The 17063-nt window shown below is 46.4% G+C and overlaps 1 protein-coding gene across 1 annotated transcript in view; it reads left to right on the plus strand.

Moving 5' to 3' along the window:
- Positions 1-780: 780 nt before the first annotated feature.
- LOC146202440 (uncharacterized) overlaps positions 781-17063 on the plus strand; it is a 73891-nt gene continuing 57608 nt past the window's right edge. Inside the window, exons 1-5 of the mRNA XM_084601249.1 lie at positions 781-831; positions 5256-5459; positions 5770-5931; positions 10313-10404; positions 16693-16858. Of these exons, the coding sequence (XP_084457375.1) occupies positions 781-831; positions 5256-5459; positions 5770-5931; positions 10313-10404; positions 16693-16858 (675 nt within the window). The remainder of the gene's footprint in view (positions 832-5255; positions 5460-5769; positions 5932-10312; positions 10405-16692; positions 16859-17063) is intronic.

The raw sequence follows: 17063 nt of genomic DNA on the forward strand, positions 1-17063 counted from the left end.
ACTGGCACGAGATATGACGCAATCGAGTAGCCACTTGCGAGAGTACTGCGTACGCATCGAAAGAAGAGGGCTGCGGGGTAAACTATGCAAAGCCTCTCCGACTAGCTATCTCCGCAAAAGTTATCCTACCAGTTTGGTGGGGATGCCCGCGGCAATAAGTTAGAAGGCGAGCATCAAACCCCAGTTCGGGTTGTGGATAAAATTAGCCCCAAAACAACACAGCAGTGGCGCGCATGGGACAGCTGTGTAATGGGGCAAAACCCAGTGTATTTAACGAGGAAAAGTTTTTTTGGTGCTTGTGGTCGTACATATTTGGAGTTTCTTAACTTCTTTTTTTTTTTTTTAACTTTTAATGGCGCGAAATCGCATTTTCTTCTTTACGAGCGGCGCTTGCAATCAAGCGAGCTTATGTGCGGCAATAACCGTCGTTCAAACTATTTTCACATAGTTATTTGTTCAGTAATGCTAGAATAGGGGTACGTATTTCAGGTGTCTTTCAAAGTTATATGCTACGATGCTGCACTGGTTTCTGCGATCGGGTTTTGTTTCTGCTCAAAGAAAAAAAAAGAATGCTTATGTACTGCCTATTTTATGGGGCTCTTGAGATAAAGGAAACGAGTCACGTTCCTTGCGTGCATTCTGTTTGGTATGCGTATTGCCCAGAAAACCTGTACTGCAGCTGAGAGCATTGAAAGTGTTTCGCTAATGTTTGCGGGATGGCGGATAAGAAATGCGATGCGACAAATAAAAGCGATTTCTTTTTTTTTTTTTTTTTCAGCGATGGAGAAGAGGAAACAGTCGGCAAGGATGCTGGTGACACTCTTTCCCAGAGTGAGCGACAAACTGCTTGCGCAACGACTCATTTCTTCGCCAGCGCACGTTTCTGCGACACATGTCGCGCTATAAAATGTTTATTTCATAAGGCGCCGTCAATCATCTTCGCGGCGCAGTGGGCAGGGCTTAATGCGCTGGTGCTTGCTTTCTTGATTTTACGCGAAGCGTGTGCAGATCGTGAGGTCGAAAAGGCGTCGCCGTTGCCGTAACCCAGAAGTGGAAAATAAATAAATAAATAAAAAAAACTGTCGGAGAAAATTCGCTCTTGATTTCGTATCAAAACTGTGACGCAACCTTTGCAATGGCATCCATCTGCTAGTCAAGTTGTGGGCTCCAACGTTGTGGACGTCGCGGAGAAGACTCTGAACTATGCACAGGCGCTGGACGCTACTGCCATTGTAATGTGCTCAGTTACTTCGGTTGTTCTTGGAACTGCTATTTTCTGTGGCTATTAGTACGAGTGAACGACGGGATTACAGTACTTAGCAGGTATAATTACATAAATGTACGTAATACACATCGCGAGGTTATATCGGCTACACTTTGTTTACTCATGACAGATTTGTATTTTAAAAACCGTGAGATCTACCTCAATGGTAGATTAGATGGTACATGGCAGAGGGCTGGCTCAGCAAGGCGGACATCAAGGCCCGTGTTCCGAGTCTGCGCCGCTTTCAAAAATGTCATTTTCGGCCTCACTTCGGGTCGCGTTGATTGGTTCATGGAAACAGCGGAACCGGATGTCAGTTCGATGGCCACCACTTCCGGATCCTGCGTTTCCACCAACCAGATGAGGGTGAGAATTACATTTCTGAAAACGACGCAACTCGGAATACGGCCTTAGGTACGCTAGGGGCTTAATTATTAGACGTTTAAATCACTACAAACAACCAATACTTTTTTTTTTTATTATTTAAAGAGGCAGTATATTAAGGGGCAAGTTCGCTTCTCAAGTGAAAAAAGCGATGATTTTCTTGCGTGGCGGGGATTTAGAAAACGGCTCTTTCTTTTTTTTTTTTTTTGTAAATCTTGTAATGACTCAGTTTTGTGCACTATACCAACTCCTAGTAAGCATCACGGCGGCTTCGACCAATGACTTTGGACTCCCTACCTTTACGAATTTTCGAAACATTTCGCTGAAACACTTGGTATACTCTCTGTGATGGGCGCATAAACAAGTCTTATTTCTCGGTTATTGATGGGCTCTTATTTATAAAATAATTTTGGTGCAATGTATAAAATTAGTAGTTGGCCCAAATCAAGTTGTTCTACTGCAAAGTTCTGTTAGCTGGAGCGTATTTTTACTGGACAGGCAGCGGAAAATTAATATAATATGGTTCTTGAAGTTCACGCCAAAAATAAACGCAGTTTTGTGGAAATTTTTTTTTTCACAGTTGTGGAATATATATTAAAGCTACAAGTCAATATTTAATAATTGCTGCCTGAGCATTCTAGCTTCAACACTAATATTCAGCCTTGTCTCAAGTGTGCCATCTAATAGATAACCTTTTCGTATAACAGCGGTGTATATTGTCTCGCGACAATATGTGTTTAACATAATCAGAATGTCATCCACCAGCGTGTTGAGCTCCAAATACCATATATTCTAGTGATTTATTGAATGTGTTTAATAATGTTGCGCTTTCATGTAAATGAAAAAGGCTTTTGATCTAAGGACCTTTCTCGCAAATGTTTATAATTATTGTTAATAAATGAAGTTCATTGATCTCCACCATTTCAGCAAAACTTAGCCGGTGATAAAAGTCTCATGTCGCGGCCAGGTGCATGGCATATTAAAAATTGAAAGGATCTTTAGGAAAGTCGCAATACCCTTAACAGCGTCAAGAGGAAAGGGGTGAAAAAGGAATCTGTAAGCAACTGAAGTAAACTGCTGTCTCAAGTATCGGTAGATACCTCAACCGTGTCATGGAAATAAGAAAATTGGAGAAGAGGGTGGAGGCTGTTGCGCTAGTATTAGTTGGTGTAAGTGAGCACGAAACTCAGAATCACTAACGAAGAGGACAACTGATGGCCAGTAGACATCTGACTTCAAATAACATTTTGATGAAAAATTACTTGTCAAATCGAGGTTACAAATGTTGTTCATGTGAGTCAGTTGCAGTTCGTCAACAGAGATCGCAATCAGATCCGCAAAGCTAACGCATACCCCTCCCACCGATCGCAGTGAACATCTGTGAATTTGTTTTTTATATTGCGATCTGGGAGTGCTCCGAATGGGGTTTTCCGAAAAAAAAAAAAAAAAAGTGATGTCTGCCAAATGTGAGTCGCCGCCGCGACGTCTGCAGCACTCCGTGTGGGACATGCCCACGCATTCGCTATTATTATTATAATTTTTCCTCGACTTTCCCGTGCGCCAATCTGCAATAGGGGCTCACGGGTTAGGCCGTTCAATCGACTGCTGTGCCCCGAGGGCGCGGGTTCGATCCTGGCCACTGCGACCGCGTTTGCATGCAGGCGAAATGCAAAGCGCCTGTGCACTGAAAGATCTCAGTGCACGTTAAAGAACTATACGTCGTCGAAATTAATCCGGGGCTCTTCACTACAGCGTCCCACATAGCCCCCTTTGGACGTTAAACCCCGTATACATATACCTACGGTTCTTGCGAGCGTCCGAAAACCAGTGTGGATGCATTGGCCAGAAATGCGTCATCGGCGACGCGCTTGCATGCACGTGTCGCGGCTTATCGGCTTACACGCGCTGCGCCGCGTTGGCGAGCACTGCCGGCCTAGCGAAGAGGAGTGGGACTTTTTGTGTTTGCACTTTTTCTTACCTAAGCGCCGCGAAGGAATCGTTTGCTGCAAATGTTTCCAGGTAAAACCACCCGTGTCTACGTGAGCGCGTGACTGTACAGTGACGCAATGATCGCTAACTATCGCCTGCCTCAATGTTGCAGACGCCGATGAGGTATACCGATATTCCTCACGAGCTCGCGATAATGAATAATTGAGACACGAACAACAGGCGATTCAAGCTCGCAAATTTCACAATTGTTTCGGTAACGAGCATTCTTGTACACGTTACAGAAATTAAGGGACCTATTAAGTTACAATTACTTTATCTTAATGGTAAGCGATCACAGTGGTCAATTGCAACCTTTGACAAGTAACTGCCATTACAAGAAAGTAGTCGATCACTTTTATGTCACTTTCCTTTCAACTTTTATTGCTATAATATAAATTTTCTTCTAATACAACGAACTAGCGCAACTGGCTGGATGTTTTGGTGCTCATTGTTAATTATCAAGAGGAGTCTAATTCTGATATTGTCGTAGGTATATACACTTATACGTGGAGAGATTAGTAGTTATACCCTTCGCTCTCTCGCAGTGCATACGCTGCATGAAGCAGAAGCATTATGACGTCTGAACACCTTGCGCACTTGCTTGTAGTTAGGCTAGGGCTTCAAGCGATTTAATGCTGTGAGCTGCTGCCAATCTCCTCCGAACTCATGAAAGAGCTTACAGTATTCTTGAAATAGTCGCGCCAGACGCGATCTTCTGCTGCTGATTTTCACCCAACAAGCCGAAGAGATGGTGCTGGAAAAAACGCTAACTTTACTTTTTCCCACAAGTTACCTTTGACTGGGGAACCGAACCGGCGGTTTAACAAGATATCCCGAAGCACACAGTAAGCCACTGAGAGAAACAGGCATGAAACACTGCGTTTGTACGATGGTCACTGGGACTGGCTGGATTTCAAGATGCAGGCCAAGAAAACATAGCAGCAGGCCGGGAATTGTATCCGCGTGAAAAAAAAAAAAAAATCAACTGATGTGTACCCGATCAATTCGATCAATTGAGCACCGGGCCGGTGCCTCAGAGGTCTCTCGAATGCGAAGCATCCGCCTCGCACTTGGATGGTGATGGTGGCAATCACCAGATTTTCCGGGTACCCACCGGTTTTCCCCAGATGGCACCATGGTTCCTCTTGGAATGGAGCTTGGTTATTCTGGGGTGATATGGCCAGAAAAAGTGCCTTTAGCCAGATCACCGTCTCTGCAAAAATCTAATAATGTTACCTGTGTCCACGGAACGGAGGCATAACCACAAGTACTCCGCACTTAATTGGTTTTAAAATGTATTCTCAAATCCTTACCGTTACCCTTCGTTCACCATTGCTACTAACGGCAAGAAAGTAGATTCACCAGGGTAGAAGATTGAAATTTTTGTTCCTTGCAACGTGACGCCGCAGACAACGTTGACTGTCTGTGCAGACATAGAGATTCGTGCATGCAAAGGCCCACGATCACGACGTCGCTTGCCGCGTTCACTTAACGAGCCCTGTAATGCCTATACTTTTTTATTTTAAATTCAGCAATGTCCAAGAGTATTATTTTCAGAAGGTCTGTGGTTCTCCGTCTCCATGTTCTTTAGAATGGCCGTAACTTTCATTTTTTCCAGATCCCGAAGACGGCGACGGTGCTGCTGGAGTTCTTCATTAAGCGGGAGAGCAAGGTGTCACTTCTGCGCGATCCGCTGTCCCACTTCTGCCAAGAAGAGGTCGTCCTCCACGCTCAAGAGTGCATGCTCAAGCTTAACAAGCAAGTCATCACCTACCAGGACATACGTGACATGGTCGAGAACCTGGTCGGCCTGCACAACGTCGTAAGCGGCTCGTCACGCTTAGTGAGCGCATGCTGCTCGTATGACATTTTTGTAGCTCGTAGATTCCGATCAGCGGACACGGTCTTTCGCTAGTTGCAAGCTACGCTTAAAACGGGTGCGGCACCTCGTTTCCTGCCAGCTTTTCTAGGCAGAGGTCGAAAGGAAGCTGGAAAGCAAGACGCTCTTTTTAAAGAAACTAGGATCTAAGTAGCCCATTGCAATCGTATGCATATAGAGCATTAACGGCTAGTGATTCACGAGCCTAATTTGCTTCCGTAAGTAGACCACGTGGCGCTCTATACCTTGCAAGTGCATCAAGAAGGACCCGGAGGTGGCCAAGACTCTCGGTGTTACTGTGCGCAAGCTGATTATAATCACGGGCGAGGTGGCTTCGTCCCTGGAGAAGATTGCCGAGGTACCTGTCACTGACTGGATGTCCATCGGAGACGCAATCATCACCAAGATGGAACGGGTACGCACAACATGCGACTGAAGCAAACGCGAGTGGCAAGAGCTCGACGCCAGCTGCCCTGCTCATAACTTGAAGCTACAAAGAAGCGCCAGGTGTTTTAAAAACTTGTAAACAAATGAATAAGTTCTAGGAAGTAAAAGAACGAAGTTTCCCACTAAAATGGCTTCTAAAAGAACGCTTTTCCAATTCCGGATGCCGGCAGACAAAGTTTAAGTTTTTGGAGAAAGCAGCATGGGTGGCGTCATATGTCCACGCCGATACTGGATTTACGCAAACAAACCTTATAGCAAAAAAAAAAAAAAAAAGAAGAAAAAACTTTCTGTGGCTCAAACTATGCCAGTGATGGCATAGATAAAAAAAAAAAATTCCTGAACTTGCCTTCAGTGGAGTGCCTATCCTGTACTCTCTCTCGAGTTCTTTTTACCGCCCTCATATATGGCCTTAAGGTAAGATAACAAAGAAATTGTTCGTGTCCTCCATGCCTGGGATTTGCCTGTGACACTGCGAGGTAAAAAAAAGGAGAGTTGGGGGGGGGGGGGGGGGCTACTGCGCTAATTCGATATTGCAGGGATATCAAATCGATGTCCTTAGGCACATCAGAAGGAAATCCAACACCTTGTTTGCGCAGTCAGTTCGGAATAAGACGCGAACCCACATATGCCTTGCTCTCCTACTTTGCTGCGAGACATTTTTTGACAGCCAGTTTGTGATTATGTACTTCCACAGAGCCATTATCTGGCAACACGAACCAGTCTAGTTGTACAATGCAGCTGAAAGCACACAGCCAAAATATTTTGTTTTCTTCACAGGCGCTGTTCGTGTTCTGTTCCGGCCTTACGCTGTACGTAGCCGTCGAGTGCCGGAACACACGAACTCGCACAGTCACAAAGGTGACTGGGCCCTTTTCTGTTACCATGCACTTGCCGGATCCTCCCTACATATGTTCAGCTCCCCCTGTGGCCTATCAGGGGCGAAAACACCCCACTCAGAGAACTGTGATCGAAGCGTCAACTTCTGCTCTGATCCCCCTGATAGAGAGAGTGGCTGCACCGTGGTGTCGCGATCGAATCAGCTGGCCCCACACCTAGTTGTAAGAATATATAGTGTTGACACTCACCGCTCACATCTACGGAGAGCGGGTATGGCGCGGTTGGGCACTACCCAGCACATGCGCGGTGTCAGTCGATGTGAAGCGTCGTGTCGTGTTTTCGGTGGCGTTTCAGGCCGTGTTTATTAACGTTTCGTGCTGTCAGAGTGCATAGCAATGCGTAAATGTCAGGTTCTCGACTTCAACATTGTGGAGGGTACCGCGCACGGACAGGTTTTGTCCCGAACTAGGCTTTTCGCATTGATAATAAGTGCGAGGACAAGATGTGGTCGTGCATTCGGGCGGGCTATCGTCACGAGAGCAGATCTTACACCATGAATCACACGCCCTACTGCCTACAACAATGCGTTACTTTACCTGGTCAGTCAGCCTCTGTTCTGGAGGAAGTTTTCGCGTCTATGCTGACGAATTATTGCGGCGAACCCGCAACCCTTCCCACCTGTTCACCTGCCTCAATACATATATGTTCCCACACCTGTTTTCATCGTTCGCAACAGGAAAACCTAGGCGCTTCTGGAATGAAATTTCCTTAGTTCATTACGGTATTGTAACATATTCATGTAGAAATGCAGTGCGGTGGCATATTGCACAAGGTTTTCCGAAATCTCCGAAGAAAAAGCTGACTGCGTTTACGTTATGCTATTGCGTAAGTCGAGAAACTCAGCGATAGAAAGTTTAAATGATGGATGTTTTTCTAATTCGTCTGCCGCTTTCGCATCTATGCTTGTATCGCTACCTTCACAGGTACGCTGCAGGTTTTCACTCATCCGCCTAGTGTAAGATGTATGCTACCGCGTCTTTACTAATAGCTATCTGTAACACTTACACAAACGCACGAAAATCATTTTAGAAGCTCCCAGAAGCGCTTGAGCTGCGTTTTAAGGCCACGCGTCCCACCCAGAGGCAGCGACTACGGTAAAAAACGCCAAAACTGGCCACTTTCTGCAAGATTGAAGTACGAGGTGGAGGTCATGAATGAAGTTTTATTAATACACCCATGTCTCGCACTGGAAGTATACTGACATAATTTTATCGTTAAAACGATTGAGATTTTGTCAGACTGGTTTATTTTTTGGCAGTTGTGTTAGCGACCAGAAGCAGTTAAAGGCGATAGAGAACAGGGGTTGTGACCAGCGCTTTTTGTGCTGGGTGCTGAATTCAGCAGCGTCAAAGTATATTTGCGGAAAGCAAAACTTTCGCATCTATGAGGAATGACGTTCAGAACTGCTTCCTGGCATCGAAATCTTTTTTTTTTTTTTTTTTTTTTTTCAGAACAAACTTTCAACACCGACGCGGGCACCGAGGTGCCTTAACAGGCACAAATCAGTGGGCGAACTAAAAATCTAGACGCGAATGTGGAATGGGCATAGTTATGACTAAGATTCTTTTTTGCACTAACGAGTGGATACCATCCCAACTGCCACGAATTACGTCATATTTAGTGTAACTTCAATGGGAAAGAAACAGCTCTTTTACACATTTGAAACTTCAGAGACCTTAATTGCTTACGGCAAAAGTACTAGCCCCGCAAATTTGCGACAGTTATGCATAAAACAGTATATGCTCGTACTAAAAGGCAGCAGAGGGGTGGTTCATTTCCATTTTGCTGTATCATTTCACAATTTTATAGGCTACGGAAGTGCTCTAGCGTAAAATGTAACATACGAAAAAAACTGATGTAACTATACAGCTGGCTAACAAGGAAAACAGTGGACGTGTGTTATTTTTTCAGATAAAATACGGAAGTAATGCCAGATAAATCCTCATTTCACTTACAACGCAGGTGTAGCCGACCTCTCGTTATCTATATTTGCGGCATGTTCAATAGGTGGCGTTCCGCTGAATTAGAAAAGGCGGCGACAAACATTTCGCGATATATGAATGGAGCTTTCTGTATTCTTACGTTTCACTATCTTTAATCACTTCAACAGCCCTTAAATCGTGGCGATGATATCAGGCAGATAGCAAATGTAGGATAACACATACAGCAAGCATGACAATAAATGAAAATTTTCACCTGTTGGAAGTGGCGGTATGGCATTTATTTTTATTTGAAGTATCTTACAAGCCCGTATAGCATTATGCAAAGCGGCGTTAAATTTCGAACAGTGCAAATGAACAAAATGAGAAGGAGCAATAGAAAATTGAGAAATGCATAATACATAATTACAAAACATATCTATAGATCATACCACGGGTAAAGAAAAGAAGAAAGAATGCGTGGAGGAGGCTAGACCGCAGTAGTGAAATAAAATGCGCGGGGTCATGTTATCAGTGTGCAATCAAAGAATCGTTTTATGGCAAAATTTTGAATATTTTGACCAAAATGCAACGAACAAATAAGAGGAACAAGGTAATGTCAAGAATAAAAGAAAAATATAGGTGCAAAATAGCTTGAAAATGGCACTACACAGTGGCAGCAAAGGAAACAAAAAATAAAAGACGTGAACGGAGCCACGTTAAGCGACAGCTTCAGTAGCATGTTTGATGAGATGGCGATGGAAGGAATCGAAATCGGATAAGGAAACGACTTTTTTTGTATCTGATGGCTTGAAACAGGGCTGATCAATATTAAGCTTTTGTGTAACCGCAGATTCGTGCAAGGTGAGGTGGCTGCGTAAAAGTTTAGACATGCGAGGACGGAGCGTCGAGGTGAAGCGAGCATGTTCCATTGAAGCGGACATAATTGTGAAGTAATGATAAGAGAGCGATGTCGTGGCGTGTGCTTCTCTAATTAAGTTTTAGTTTTAATCTGAGCGTAATGTGAGGTTTAATTTCCAGAACTTACAATTGGGCTTATGATGAGGGACATGGTATTGAAGTGATCCGGATAATTTCGATTACATGAAATTCTTTGACGAGCGCTGACATCGCGCAACACACGGATGACGTCTTCATGTCTAATCCATAGTAATTACGCTGCCACCGTGCCTGTAAAGCTCGACTTTTACCTGGTTCAGCATCTGAACGCCATCGCTCTTGCTCGATGGGTGAACCTGATGAACTCTGAAGTTACGTATCGACGAGCAAAAATTACCATTTGGAACAAGAGGGCTGCGGTCTTGAGGGGAGAAATTTTTACCCTCACAAAGGTTGCTTACGTGTATCCATCCGGTAGATGAAACATCTCGCCTCTTGTTCACGTTTTTCTTGCGGTTTCCTTGCGACCGCGGTAAGCCCTCTGGCTGTATGTGTGAAAACAGGAAGTCCTTTGGGGAACATTCGTAGGGCCAAAGCTAATTTTTGGTTGCGGTATTGTCGCTTTCTAAACAGATGCAACTCCCCAAGCCGCAGCCTTTCTCTTTGTACATACCAAGGATGCAGGATTTCAAGAACATGAAAATGCTGGGAGCAGGAGGCTTCGGGTAAGGCGGTAAGCTGTGTCGTTACAGCTGTCCTATATACTCACATGCTATCGCGATTTGTAATTTCTGCATGCTTGTTAAAAAAAAAGGGGGGGGGGGGGGGAGGGGGTATTTATGATGGGACGAGTTAAACTATAAAGGAGTAGAAAACGTTATTACCATGGGAATGGAATGTTGCACAGGAACTTGAAACCGACAAGAGTTCTGAGGCACTAAGGCTTCGGAAAAATAATAACGCCACAAAATACAAAGGAATGGTGTCGCAATGACAAGAGCACAAAGGGAGAGACAATACAAGCGCACCATGTATTTATTATAAAGAGGTGCCATATACCTACATTCACACTCAAGGTCGCGACACACGCACGATCTCTGAGCTTTTGTGTCCACGTGCACATAAAGCTAATCAGCTATGAACTCTTCTTAAAAATCTTAAAAAAAAAAAATATTTCTTAGCAAAAGCAGTGTCTGACAGTCAAAGCAAAAGCAGTCCGAACAATTCAAATTTAAACCAGCAGAGCTAAATAAACAAAGCGGGAGCAAGAGAAACATCGCATCAAATGGCACCTATTACTTGGATATGACAGGAATAATCCAGGACCAGAACATCTATTTACAGACCATAATTCATAAATAAATTTCATTTATTCGAAGAGCTGCTGAGCGGTTGCTGGCGCATTTGCTGCCTTTCTTTTTGAAAAAAAAAAAAAAAAAAGCCTCTGGGAATTTCGCCTGCCCCTGATCACGACTTTTACCTGTAGGCACCACTCAGCATTGGCTCACACTTGCATTCTTAGCAGTGGAGGGGGGGGGGGGGGGGGCAAATTCGACCTTTTTGCATTCTGTAATAAATACAACGGCCAGTCTGACCTATGCAACCTTTCCACAAGCCAGTGGGACTTGTACATTCATTGGGATTGGATCTTTAGGCGAAACCAGGAGATGGCTCGGCGGCTAGCAGTATCGCCTATTAAAGCCAACGTATTTGGTGATGTTATGTGATGTTAGGAAGATAGTGAGAGACCGGAAAGCGTGGCGTGACATGGTCCATAGGGTCACGAAGAGTCGGACACTACTGAACGACTAAACTAAATTTGGTCGAGTGCGGTGGTCGCGACGGAACCATACTCGTCGTTGTATGCACTTTGCTTGCATTTGTAGCTCGAGTGTTTAGGTGTTAAATAATCCGGTAAAGGTTCGTCAGGGCTGATTCATTTATCATGAACCTCACATTTCGCAGCCTCACGACTAAGTAAGTGTGTATTTCGTAGCTCGCAAGAAATGCCAGCCTCGAAGGATTTGAGACTTAAGCTTGAGAAAATCATATCAGACCTGCTGTCTGTGAATGTATTTCCGCATTATCGGGCAGAGTTTGTAGTGGGGTTCGCTCCATAATTGTAGCATTTTTAACATGGTGGCTGACAAAGGGTTTGCAAAAGCCATCACCAGCACCCACAGGTGTTTCGCTGAATATATCAGGATCAGTAAGCTCAGTCACTTAAGGTAATGTGGATGATTAAACCATCTCTCAGCATTTGCAAAGCGCCGATTGGCTGCTGCTCCCTTAGGCGCTGTTAGAAGTGGATCGTATACACCGCCGCCACCAGTGTTAGGGAAGGGGGGGGGGGGGGGGAAGCTGGTGCCGCTTGACGCATTCTCGGCCAAGACAACGATCATTCCAGCCGAGTTACTATACAGGTTTTGCCAGAGTTGCGCGAAGGTACTGTATAAGCAACCAAGTTGTGCAGTGAAGCCGTAAATATTCTTTGCAGGAATCAATCAGCCAGACTGGAAATCAGTCGAGAAGGAATTGTTTTGGCTATCTTAATCGAAATAAGTCATCGTCCCCACAGCTGGCGCACTAGCTATCTTAATCGAAATAAGTCATCGTCCCCACAGCTCGCGCACAGCGCGGCACGCCATACTCACGACGGATGATGCAATGCAGTCGGGATGCCCGTAGAGTTGGCTTCACGGCGCTACACGGTTGCTTGGCGGTGAAAGAAAAGGAACGCGGAACTCTGGCAAAGCCTGTATAGTAACTCTGTCCCAGCCAAGACGGGAGTGCCGCTGAGTGATGACAATTGGAGATGGTCAGAAGAAGAAAAAATGACTTACTTTTCATTTTGACAAGAAAGAGAAATTTTGTCTACTCCTTAGGTATGTGAGTGTGTGTGAGAGAGGGTGAACGAAGAACGAAAGAGGAAAATGCGCGGGCCTGTGCCTGACGATTGATACCATGTCAGCATTCCTACCGGCATGCAGATAGGAGAGATAAAAAGGCGAGAAGAGATGGGGTGAAGAAGTAAATAAAGTCGCGTGCGCAGCCACAGTTGCACATGGGATTTTTGTTTAGAGTAAGGGCTCCAAGGTGGTGTCTTGAGGGGTACTATAGGATTTCTCGGAAAGCCTTGGATGTCTTGGGGCCGTGAGTGAAGAGAAGATCTCTCACATTTTGCGCGGGAAGGCCTTGCTGCTGGTAGGCCGCCTTCAGGAGGGTTCACTGGACTACATATGCAGGACAGTCAGAGGAGGTGGTCAATGGATTCGTCTGGGTGACTGCAGCGGTGACATTCAGAGAACGCCAGGGCGTTTCTGTGAAGGCGTTCTGTGAAGGCGTGCCTCTGTTCAAGAACATCCGACTCTGAAGCGAAGCTAGGAGACCTCTATCTCTCGGATGAGGTCCCTAAACAGCAATGGTTTGGGAGATGTCTCCAGCTAACTTGTGGTATGGGTGCTGGTGCTGGAAGTGCCGGTCGAAAATGCCCCTGGCCATATCCAGGGGAGTCATGTCGGTAGAATATGGGACAGGAACCCCATGAGCGGCCTTCGCGAGGGCATTGGCCGACTCTCCAGCGTGGTCGGGAATCCATCCCAACCAGAGCCGACACCCCCTAGAGGACAGCAGGTCCGGTCTAGCAGCCAGATTTCTAGACATTCGTGAGGTGGCACCATGAGTTTTGGAGAAGCTGGAGGCCGCCTGCGAATTTGTGAGGATGGCTGCGGCTCGCACCGCAGTATTGGCCTTGAGGACGGCAGCGGAAAGATGGATGACGGCTAGATTCGTTGTGGTAGAGCTCGTGGCAAATGGGAGCCTGGCTTGGCTGTTGGTCACAATGGAGGACGCTGAAAAAGCTGCAGATGCCGATTAACAGGAGATAAGAACCACTGACCTGTCAATGTAGATGTAGTGGAAGTCCGCCGGTTCCTCTTCCAAGGTGGAAGCGACGCCTTACCGGAAGGCTTTAGGTGGGATGTTGCGCTTTGTCCTGGACCCGGTCCGAGGAAGAGAGACCCGAAATGAGTATCTCAGGTTTGATCGTGTTGGGCGAGGGGAGGGGGGGGGGAGCTTTCCGGAGATCCACAAACCAGCTGCTCAAATGTGGGGTTGTCTGGCCCATCATCGAATGGGGTATAGAGTTGGGAGCCTGTTGATGAGAGACCGCCCATAAGTAGCCAAGTGGAGGTGCTTGATGGAGCGTAGGGTTGTCCGTCTGACCAGGAGCGCTCGTGTCTGAGTTTTATAGGGCTCTTGTTCCCTGAAGTCCCTAGACGGTAGGCGGGTCAGTCGAGGGTGGTGTGTTTTGAACACATCACTCACGCATAATTTCACACACGCGCGCTCGCTCGTGGACACGCCTTTGGCAGGATCTAGGAGAGGGAGAGAAGGTCATCGTGTGCAGCTGCCATGTGGACGCATCAGACCGGACACATGCGGGAGTAACTCAAGGAGGCAGCATACCAAGAAACTGTGCCTTTGTTTCCCACTATGGGAATCTTGTGGGTCGCCATGAAAAAGCAGCTGGTGTCGCGGTGCTCTGCACGTGCAGAGACACGGAAAATTTTCCCTTTCCTGTCAATTGTCCGCTCAACGAGTTGGTGAATTGACCTCCAGGTAATTGTTACCGGAGTTCCATAAGCCCCTCAACGGGTTGTTCTTGCTGGCTGAGTTCGCTACCCGCTGACGCCGTTCGCCGAACCACGGCGAGGCAGAAGCTGATTTCTGGGAGTGTCAAGCCGGGTGCCTTTTTCGGGAGCGTGTGTTCATCCTGCACCAATCTGCTTCCGCTGGCATCAGACGTTGATGACATTAAATGAATCTGCGAGTAGTCACCTCTCTCTGATAAGCAGCTCCGTCCCGCGTGATTTGACTTAGCACATGCGTTCAAGGCGGGCGGGCGCCGATCTTAACAGTGCTGTAGGGCTGTAGCTGCATCGCTTTGAACGGCAGTCCAGAAGTTGCGCTTCCCCCCGCGTTCATTACATGACGCTAAGGAGCTGTCAATGTTTCGGCGTCCTTGATTTTTTGTGAGTATACTTGTTTAGGAGGTGTACTTAATATAACACCTGCTTGCATGATTTCTGGATTTCGGAGTTACCCACAGAGTCCTTAATTTCATTCCGCCATCAGCGCCAGGCTGGTATTAAACAAAAATATGTGACGCGACCACGTTAATGGCTCCCATCTGGCGCTTCCCTTGCAGATGCTTGTTCATGCATTTGCAGTTTACTGCTCACTTGATGACTATTCTCTTAATATGGGCCTCCGGTTATCTGACGGGTTCCGGTAGAAATGTCCCCGAAAAAAAAATTACCCTGGAAAAAACGTCCCCGGAAAAAAAGTCCCCGTTTGCAAGTAGGAAAACATGTTTTCAGACGAATGCCATCAAACATACTGTAATGCCAAACTTCGCCTCGCCAGATGCCTAGATTATCAGGGATAAATTGATTTTTTACCATCACCGGCTTTTACTGATTTTAACAAAAAATGAAGAGGTAGCAGAAAACTATTGGCAGAAGGCAAGGGCCTATCTGGATCATTTTTTATTTCAACATCCCTAGTCGAAGTGCCATGTACTGTGATGTTTCGTGATATGACCTGCGCTGCACTGTCGTGGAGTGATCAAGTATTCCAACAGCGGACCCGTTGACAGCGCCTTTGATTTCATTTTTTTTCTGCGAGATAAAAGGTGCTGTGACCATCGCCTTCGGTGGGCCGGACGCTGCGAACAGTGCTTCAGGTGACCACGGTGAACTACCGGTTAGGGCTGGCCTGCCGTACCAGCAGAGCAACGCAATCACCACCCGAAGTGTGGCAAAATTCTACACTGTTGCTATAGAAAGGGTTGACGCTAAACCAGAACATCTGCGAGGTTCTTCCAGTGTCCCCTCCTGACGTGGGTGATTCTCAAAAACTAGCAGTTTGACCAGCCCAATGTCCGTCTCTTAATAAGCAATATTACCCAGCTGATAGACTTGTGTGATTGAGTGCTTAAAGAGCTGGGAAACTGGGGCGCAGACTTCTTTTTCGGGGTAAGTCCTAAAGCAATTCATACTTATGGCAAATTTTTGGCTTGGGGACGTTTTTTTCTAGGGGTCGCTTTCTCAGGGGCCTTTTCTTCCGCAGCCCTACCTTCTGGGGACATTTTTTTTTCGGGGACGATTTTACCTTCGCCCGTGTTATCTGACGCATACTCATAAGCACACACTTATAAGCTGAAACATTATGTGAGGGCCCACCGGACATAGATACGAAGCCTCGCTTTAATCAAGCCTTACGAATGTGACTCGTGATCCAAGGGTGCCGGAGAGTTCGATTCCCATTTTAAATGGGCAAATCGAGTGGGCAGCTCTTGTCAATTCGGTCATGTCATATGATCTCGTGACTTCACACAATCCGTGGGCCGATGAATGCCCTGCCATGTCACCTGCAAACTATCACCTGCAAGAATCATGTCCGTGATTTTTCGCTCACATCGCCGATAAAGCCGACGTCAGGAAACTGGCTTACGTACACTGTAAGCGGAAGCTGCATCTGGGCACGTCGCTTGTTTTAGTGGACTATGAATCCTTGAACGTCTTTAACATGTACAAAAACCTCTGCAGACAGGCGTTTTTGCATTTCACTTCCACCGATACGCGACCACCGTTGCCCTGAAAGAAACCCTCAAACTTGCGTTTCGTAAGCAAAACCCACATACAGTGAGCCGTTACCACCTGTCTTACCCCACCCCAATCTATCACCCCGATCTTAGCCGCAGAATTCAGGTTAAGTTAAAAAGCACTACAGCGAAGAAAACTGCGCGCACCCTTCTTCAATAGGTACGCGACACAACCGCACCACCGCTGGAGGACTAGCGCTGACGGCGTAGCTGAGACCTTTTGTGAACCTCGTCAACTCTGTAAGCGCGGCAGCATGAAAAGCCAGTATGCAGCAATATAAGCGCACGTACTGGTACTTCTTGGTCTGGGACTGTCCGGACGATTGTCAGTAAGATAAAACCGCAGGGCTGTGTACCTGGCCAACTACCGCCCGGCCAACTTCGTGGCAACGGTGAAGCTTGTGAATATGGATCGGTTCAGCCGACACAAGCAGGCCGCCATGGACAAGGTGGTTGCGTCCGTCATCCGGAACCCATTCCTGGTTAAGTACTACTGCTGCTTCTGCGTAAAGGTGAGCCGTACGTTGAGGCCCGTAGCGTGCCGTCCATACACTGTCAGTGGACTCTTAACATAACTTATACAAATAGGCACGGTGCAGACAATGAAGAAGACGCTGCGATGGTACGGCTAATAAATGGGAATGGAAGTAAAAATGGATCAAGGGCTTGCAATTCGCTAAGATGTTCGCGCGACACGAGGGAAGCCCATGTTACTAG

Source organism: Amblyomma maculatum, chromosome 1 (genome assembly GCF_055883805.1).
Source record: "Amblyomma maculatum isolate TAMU_Amacu chromosome 1, ASM5588380v1, whole genome shotgun sequence".
Lineage (NCBI taxonomy): Eukaryota > Metazoa > Arthropoda > Arachnida > Ixodida > Ixodidae > Amblyomma > Amblyomma maculatum.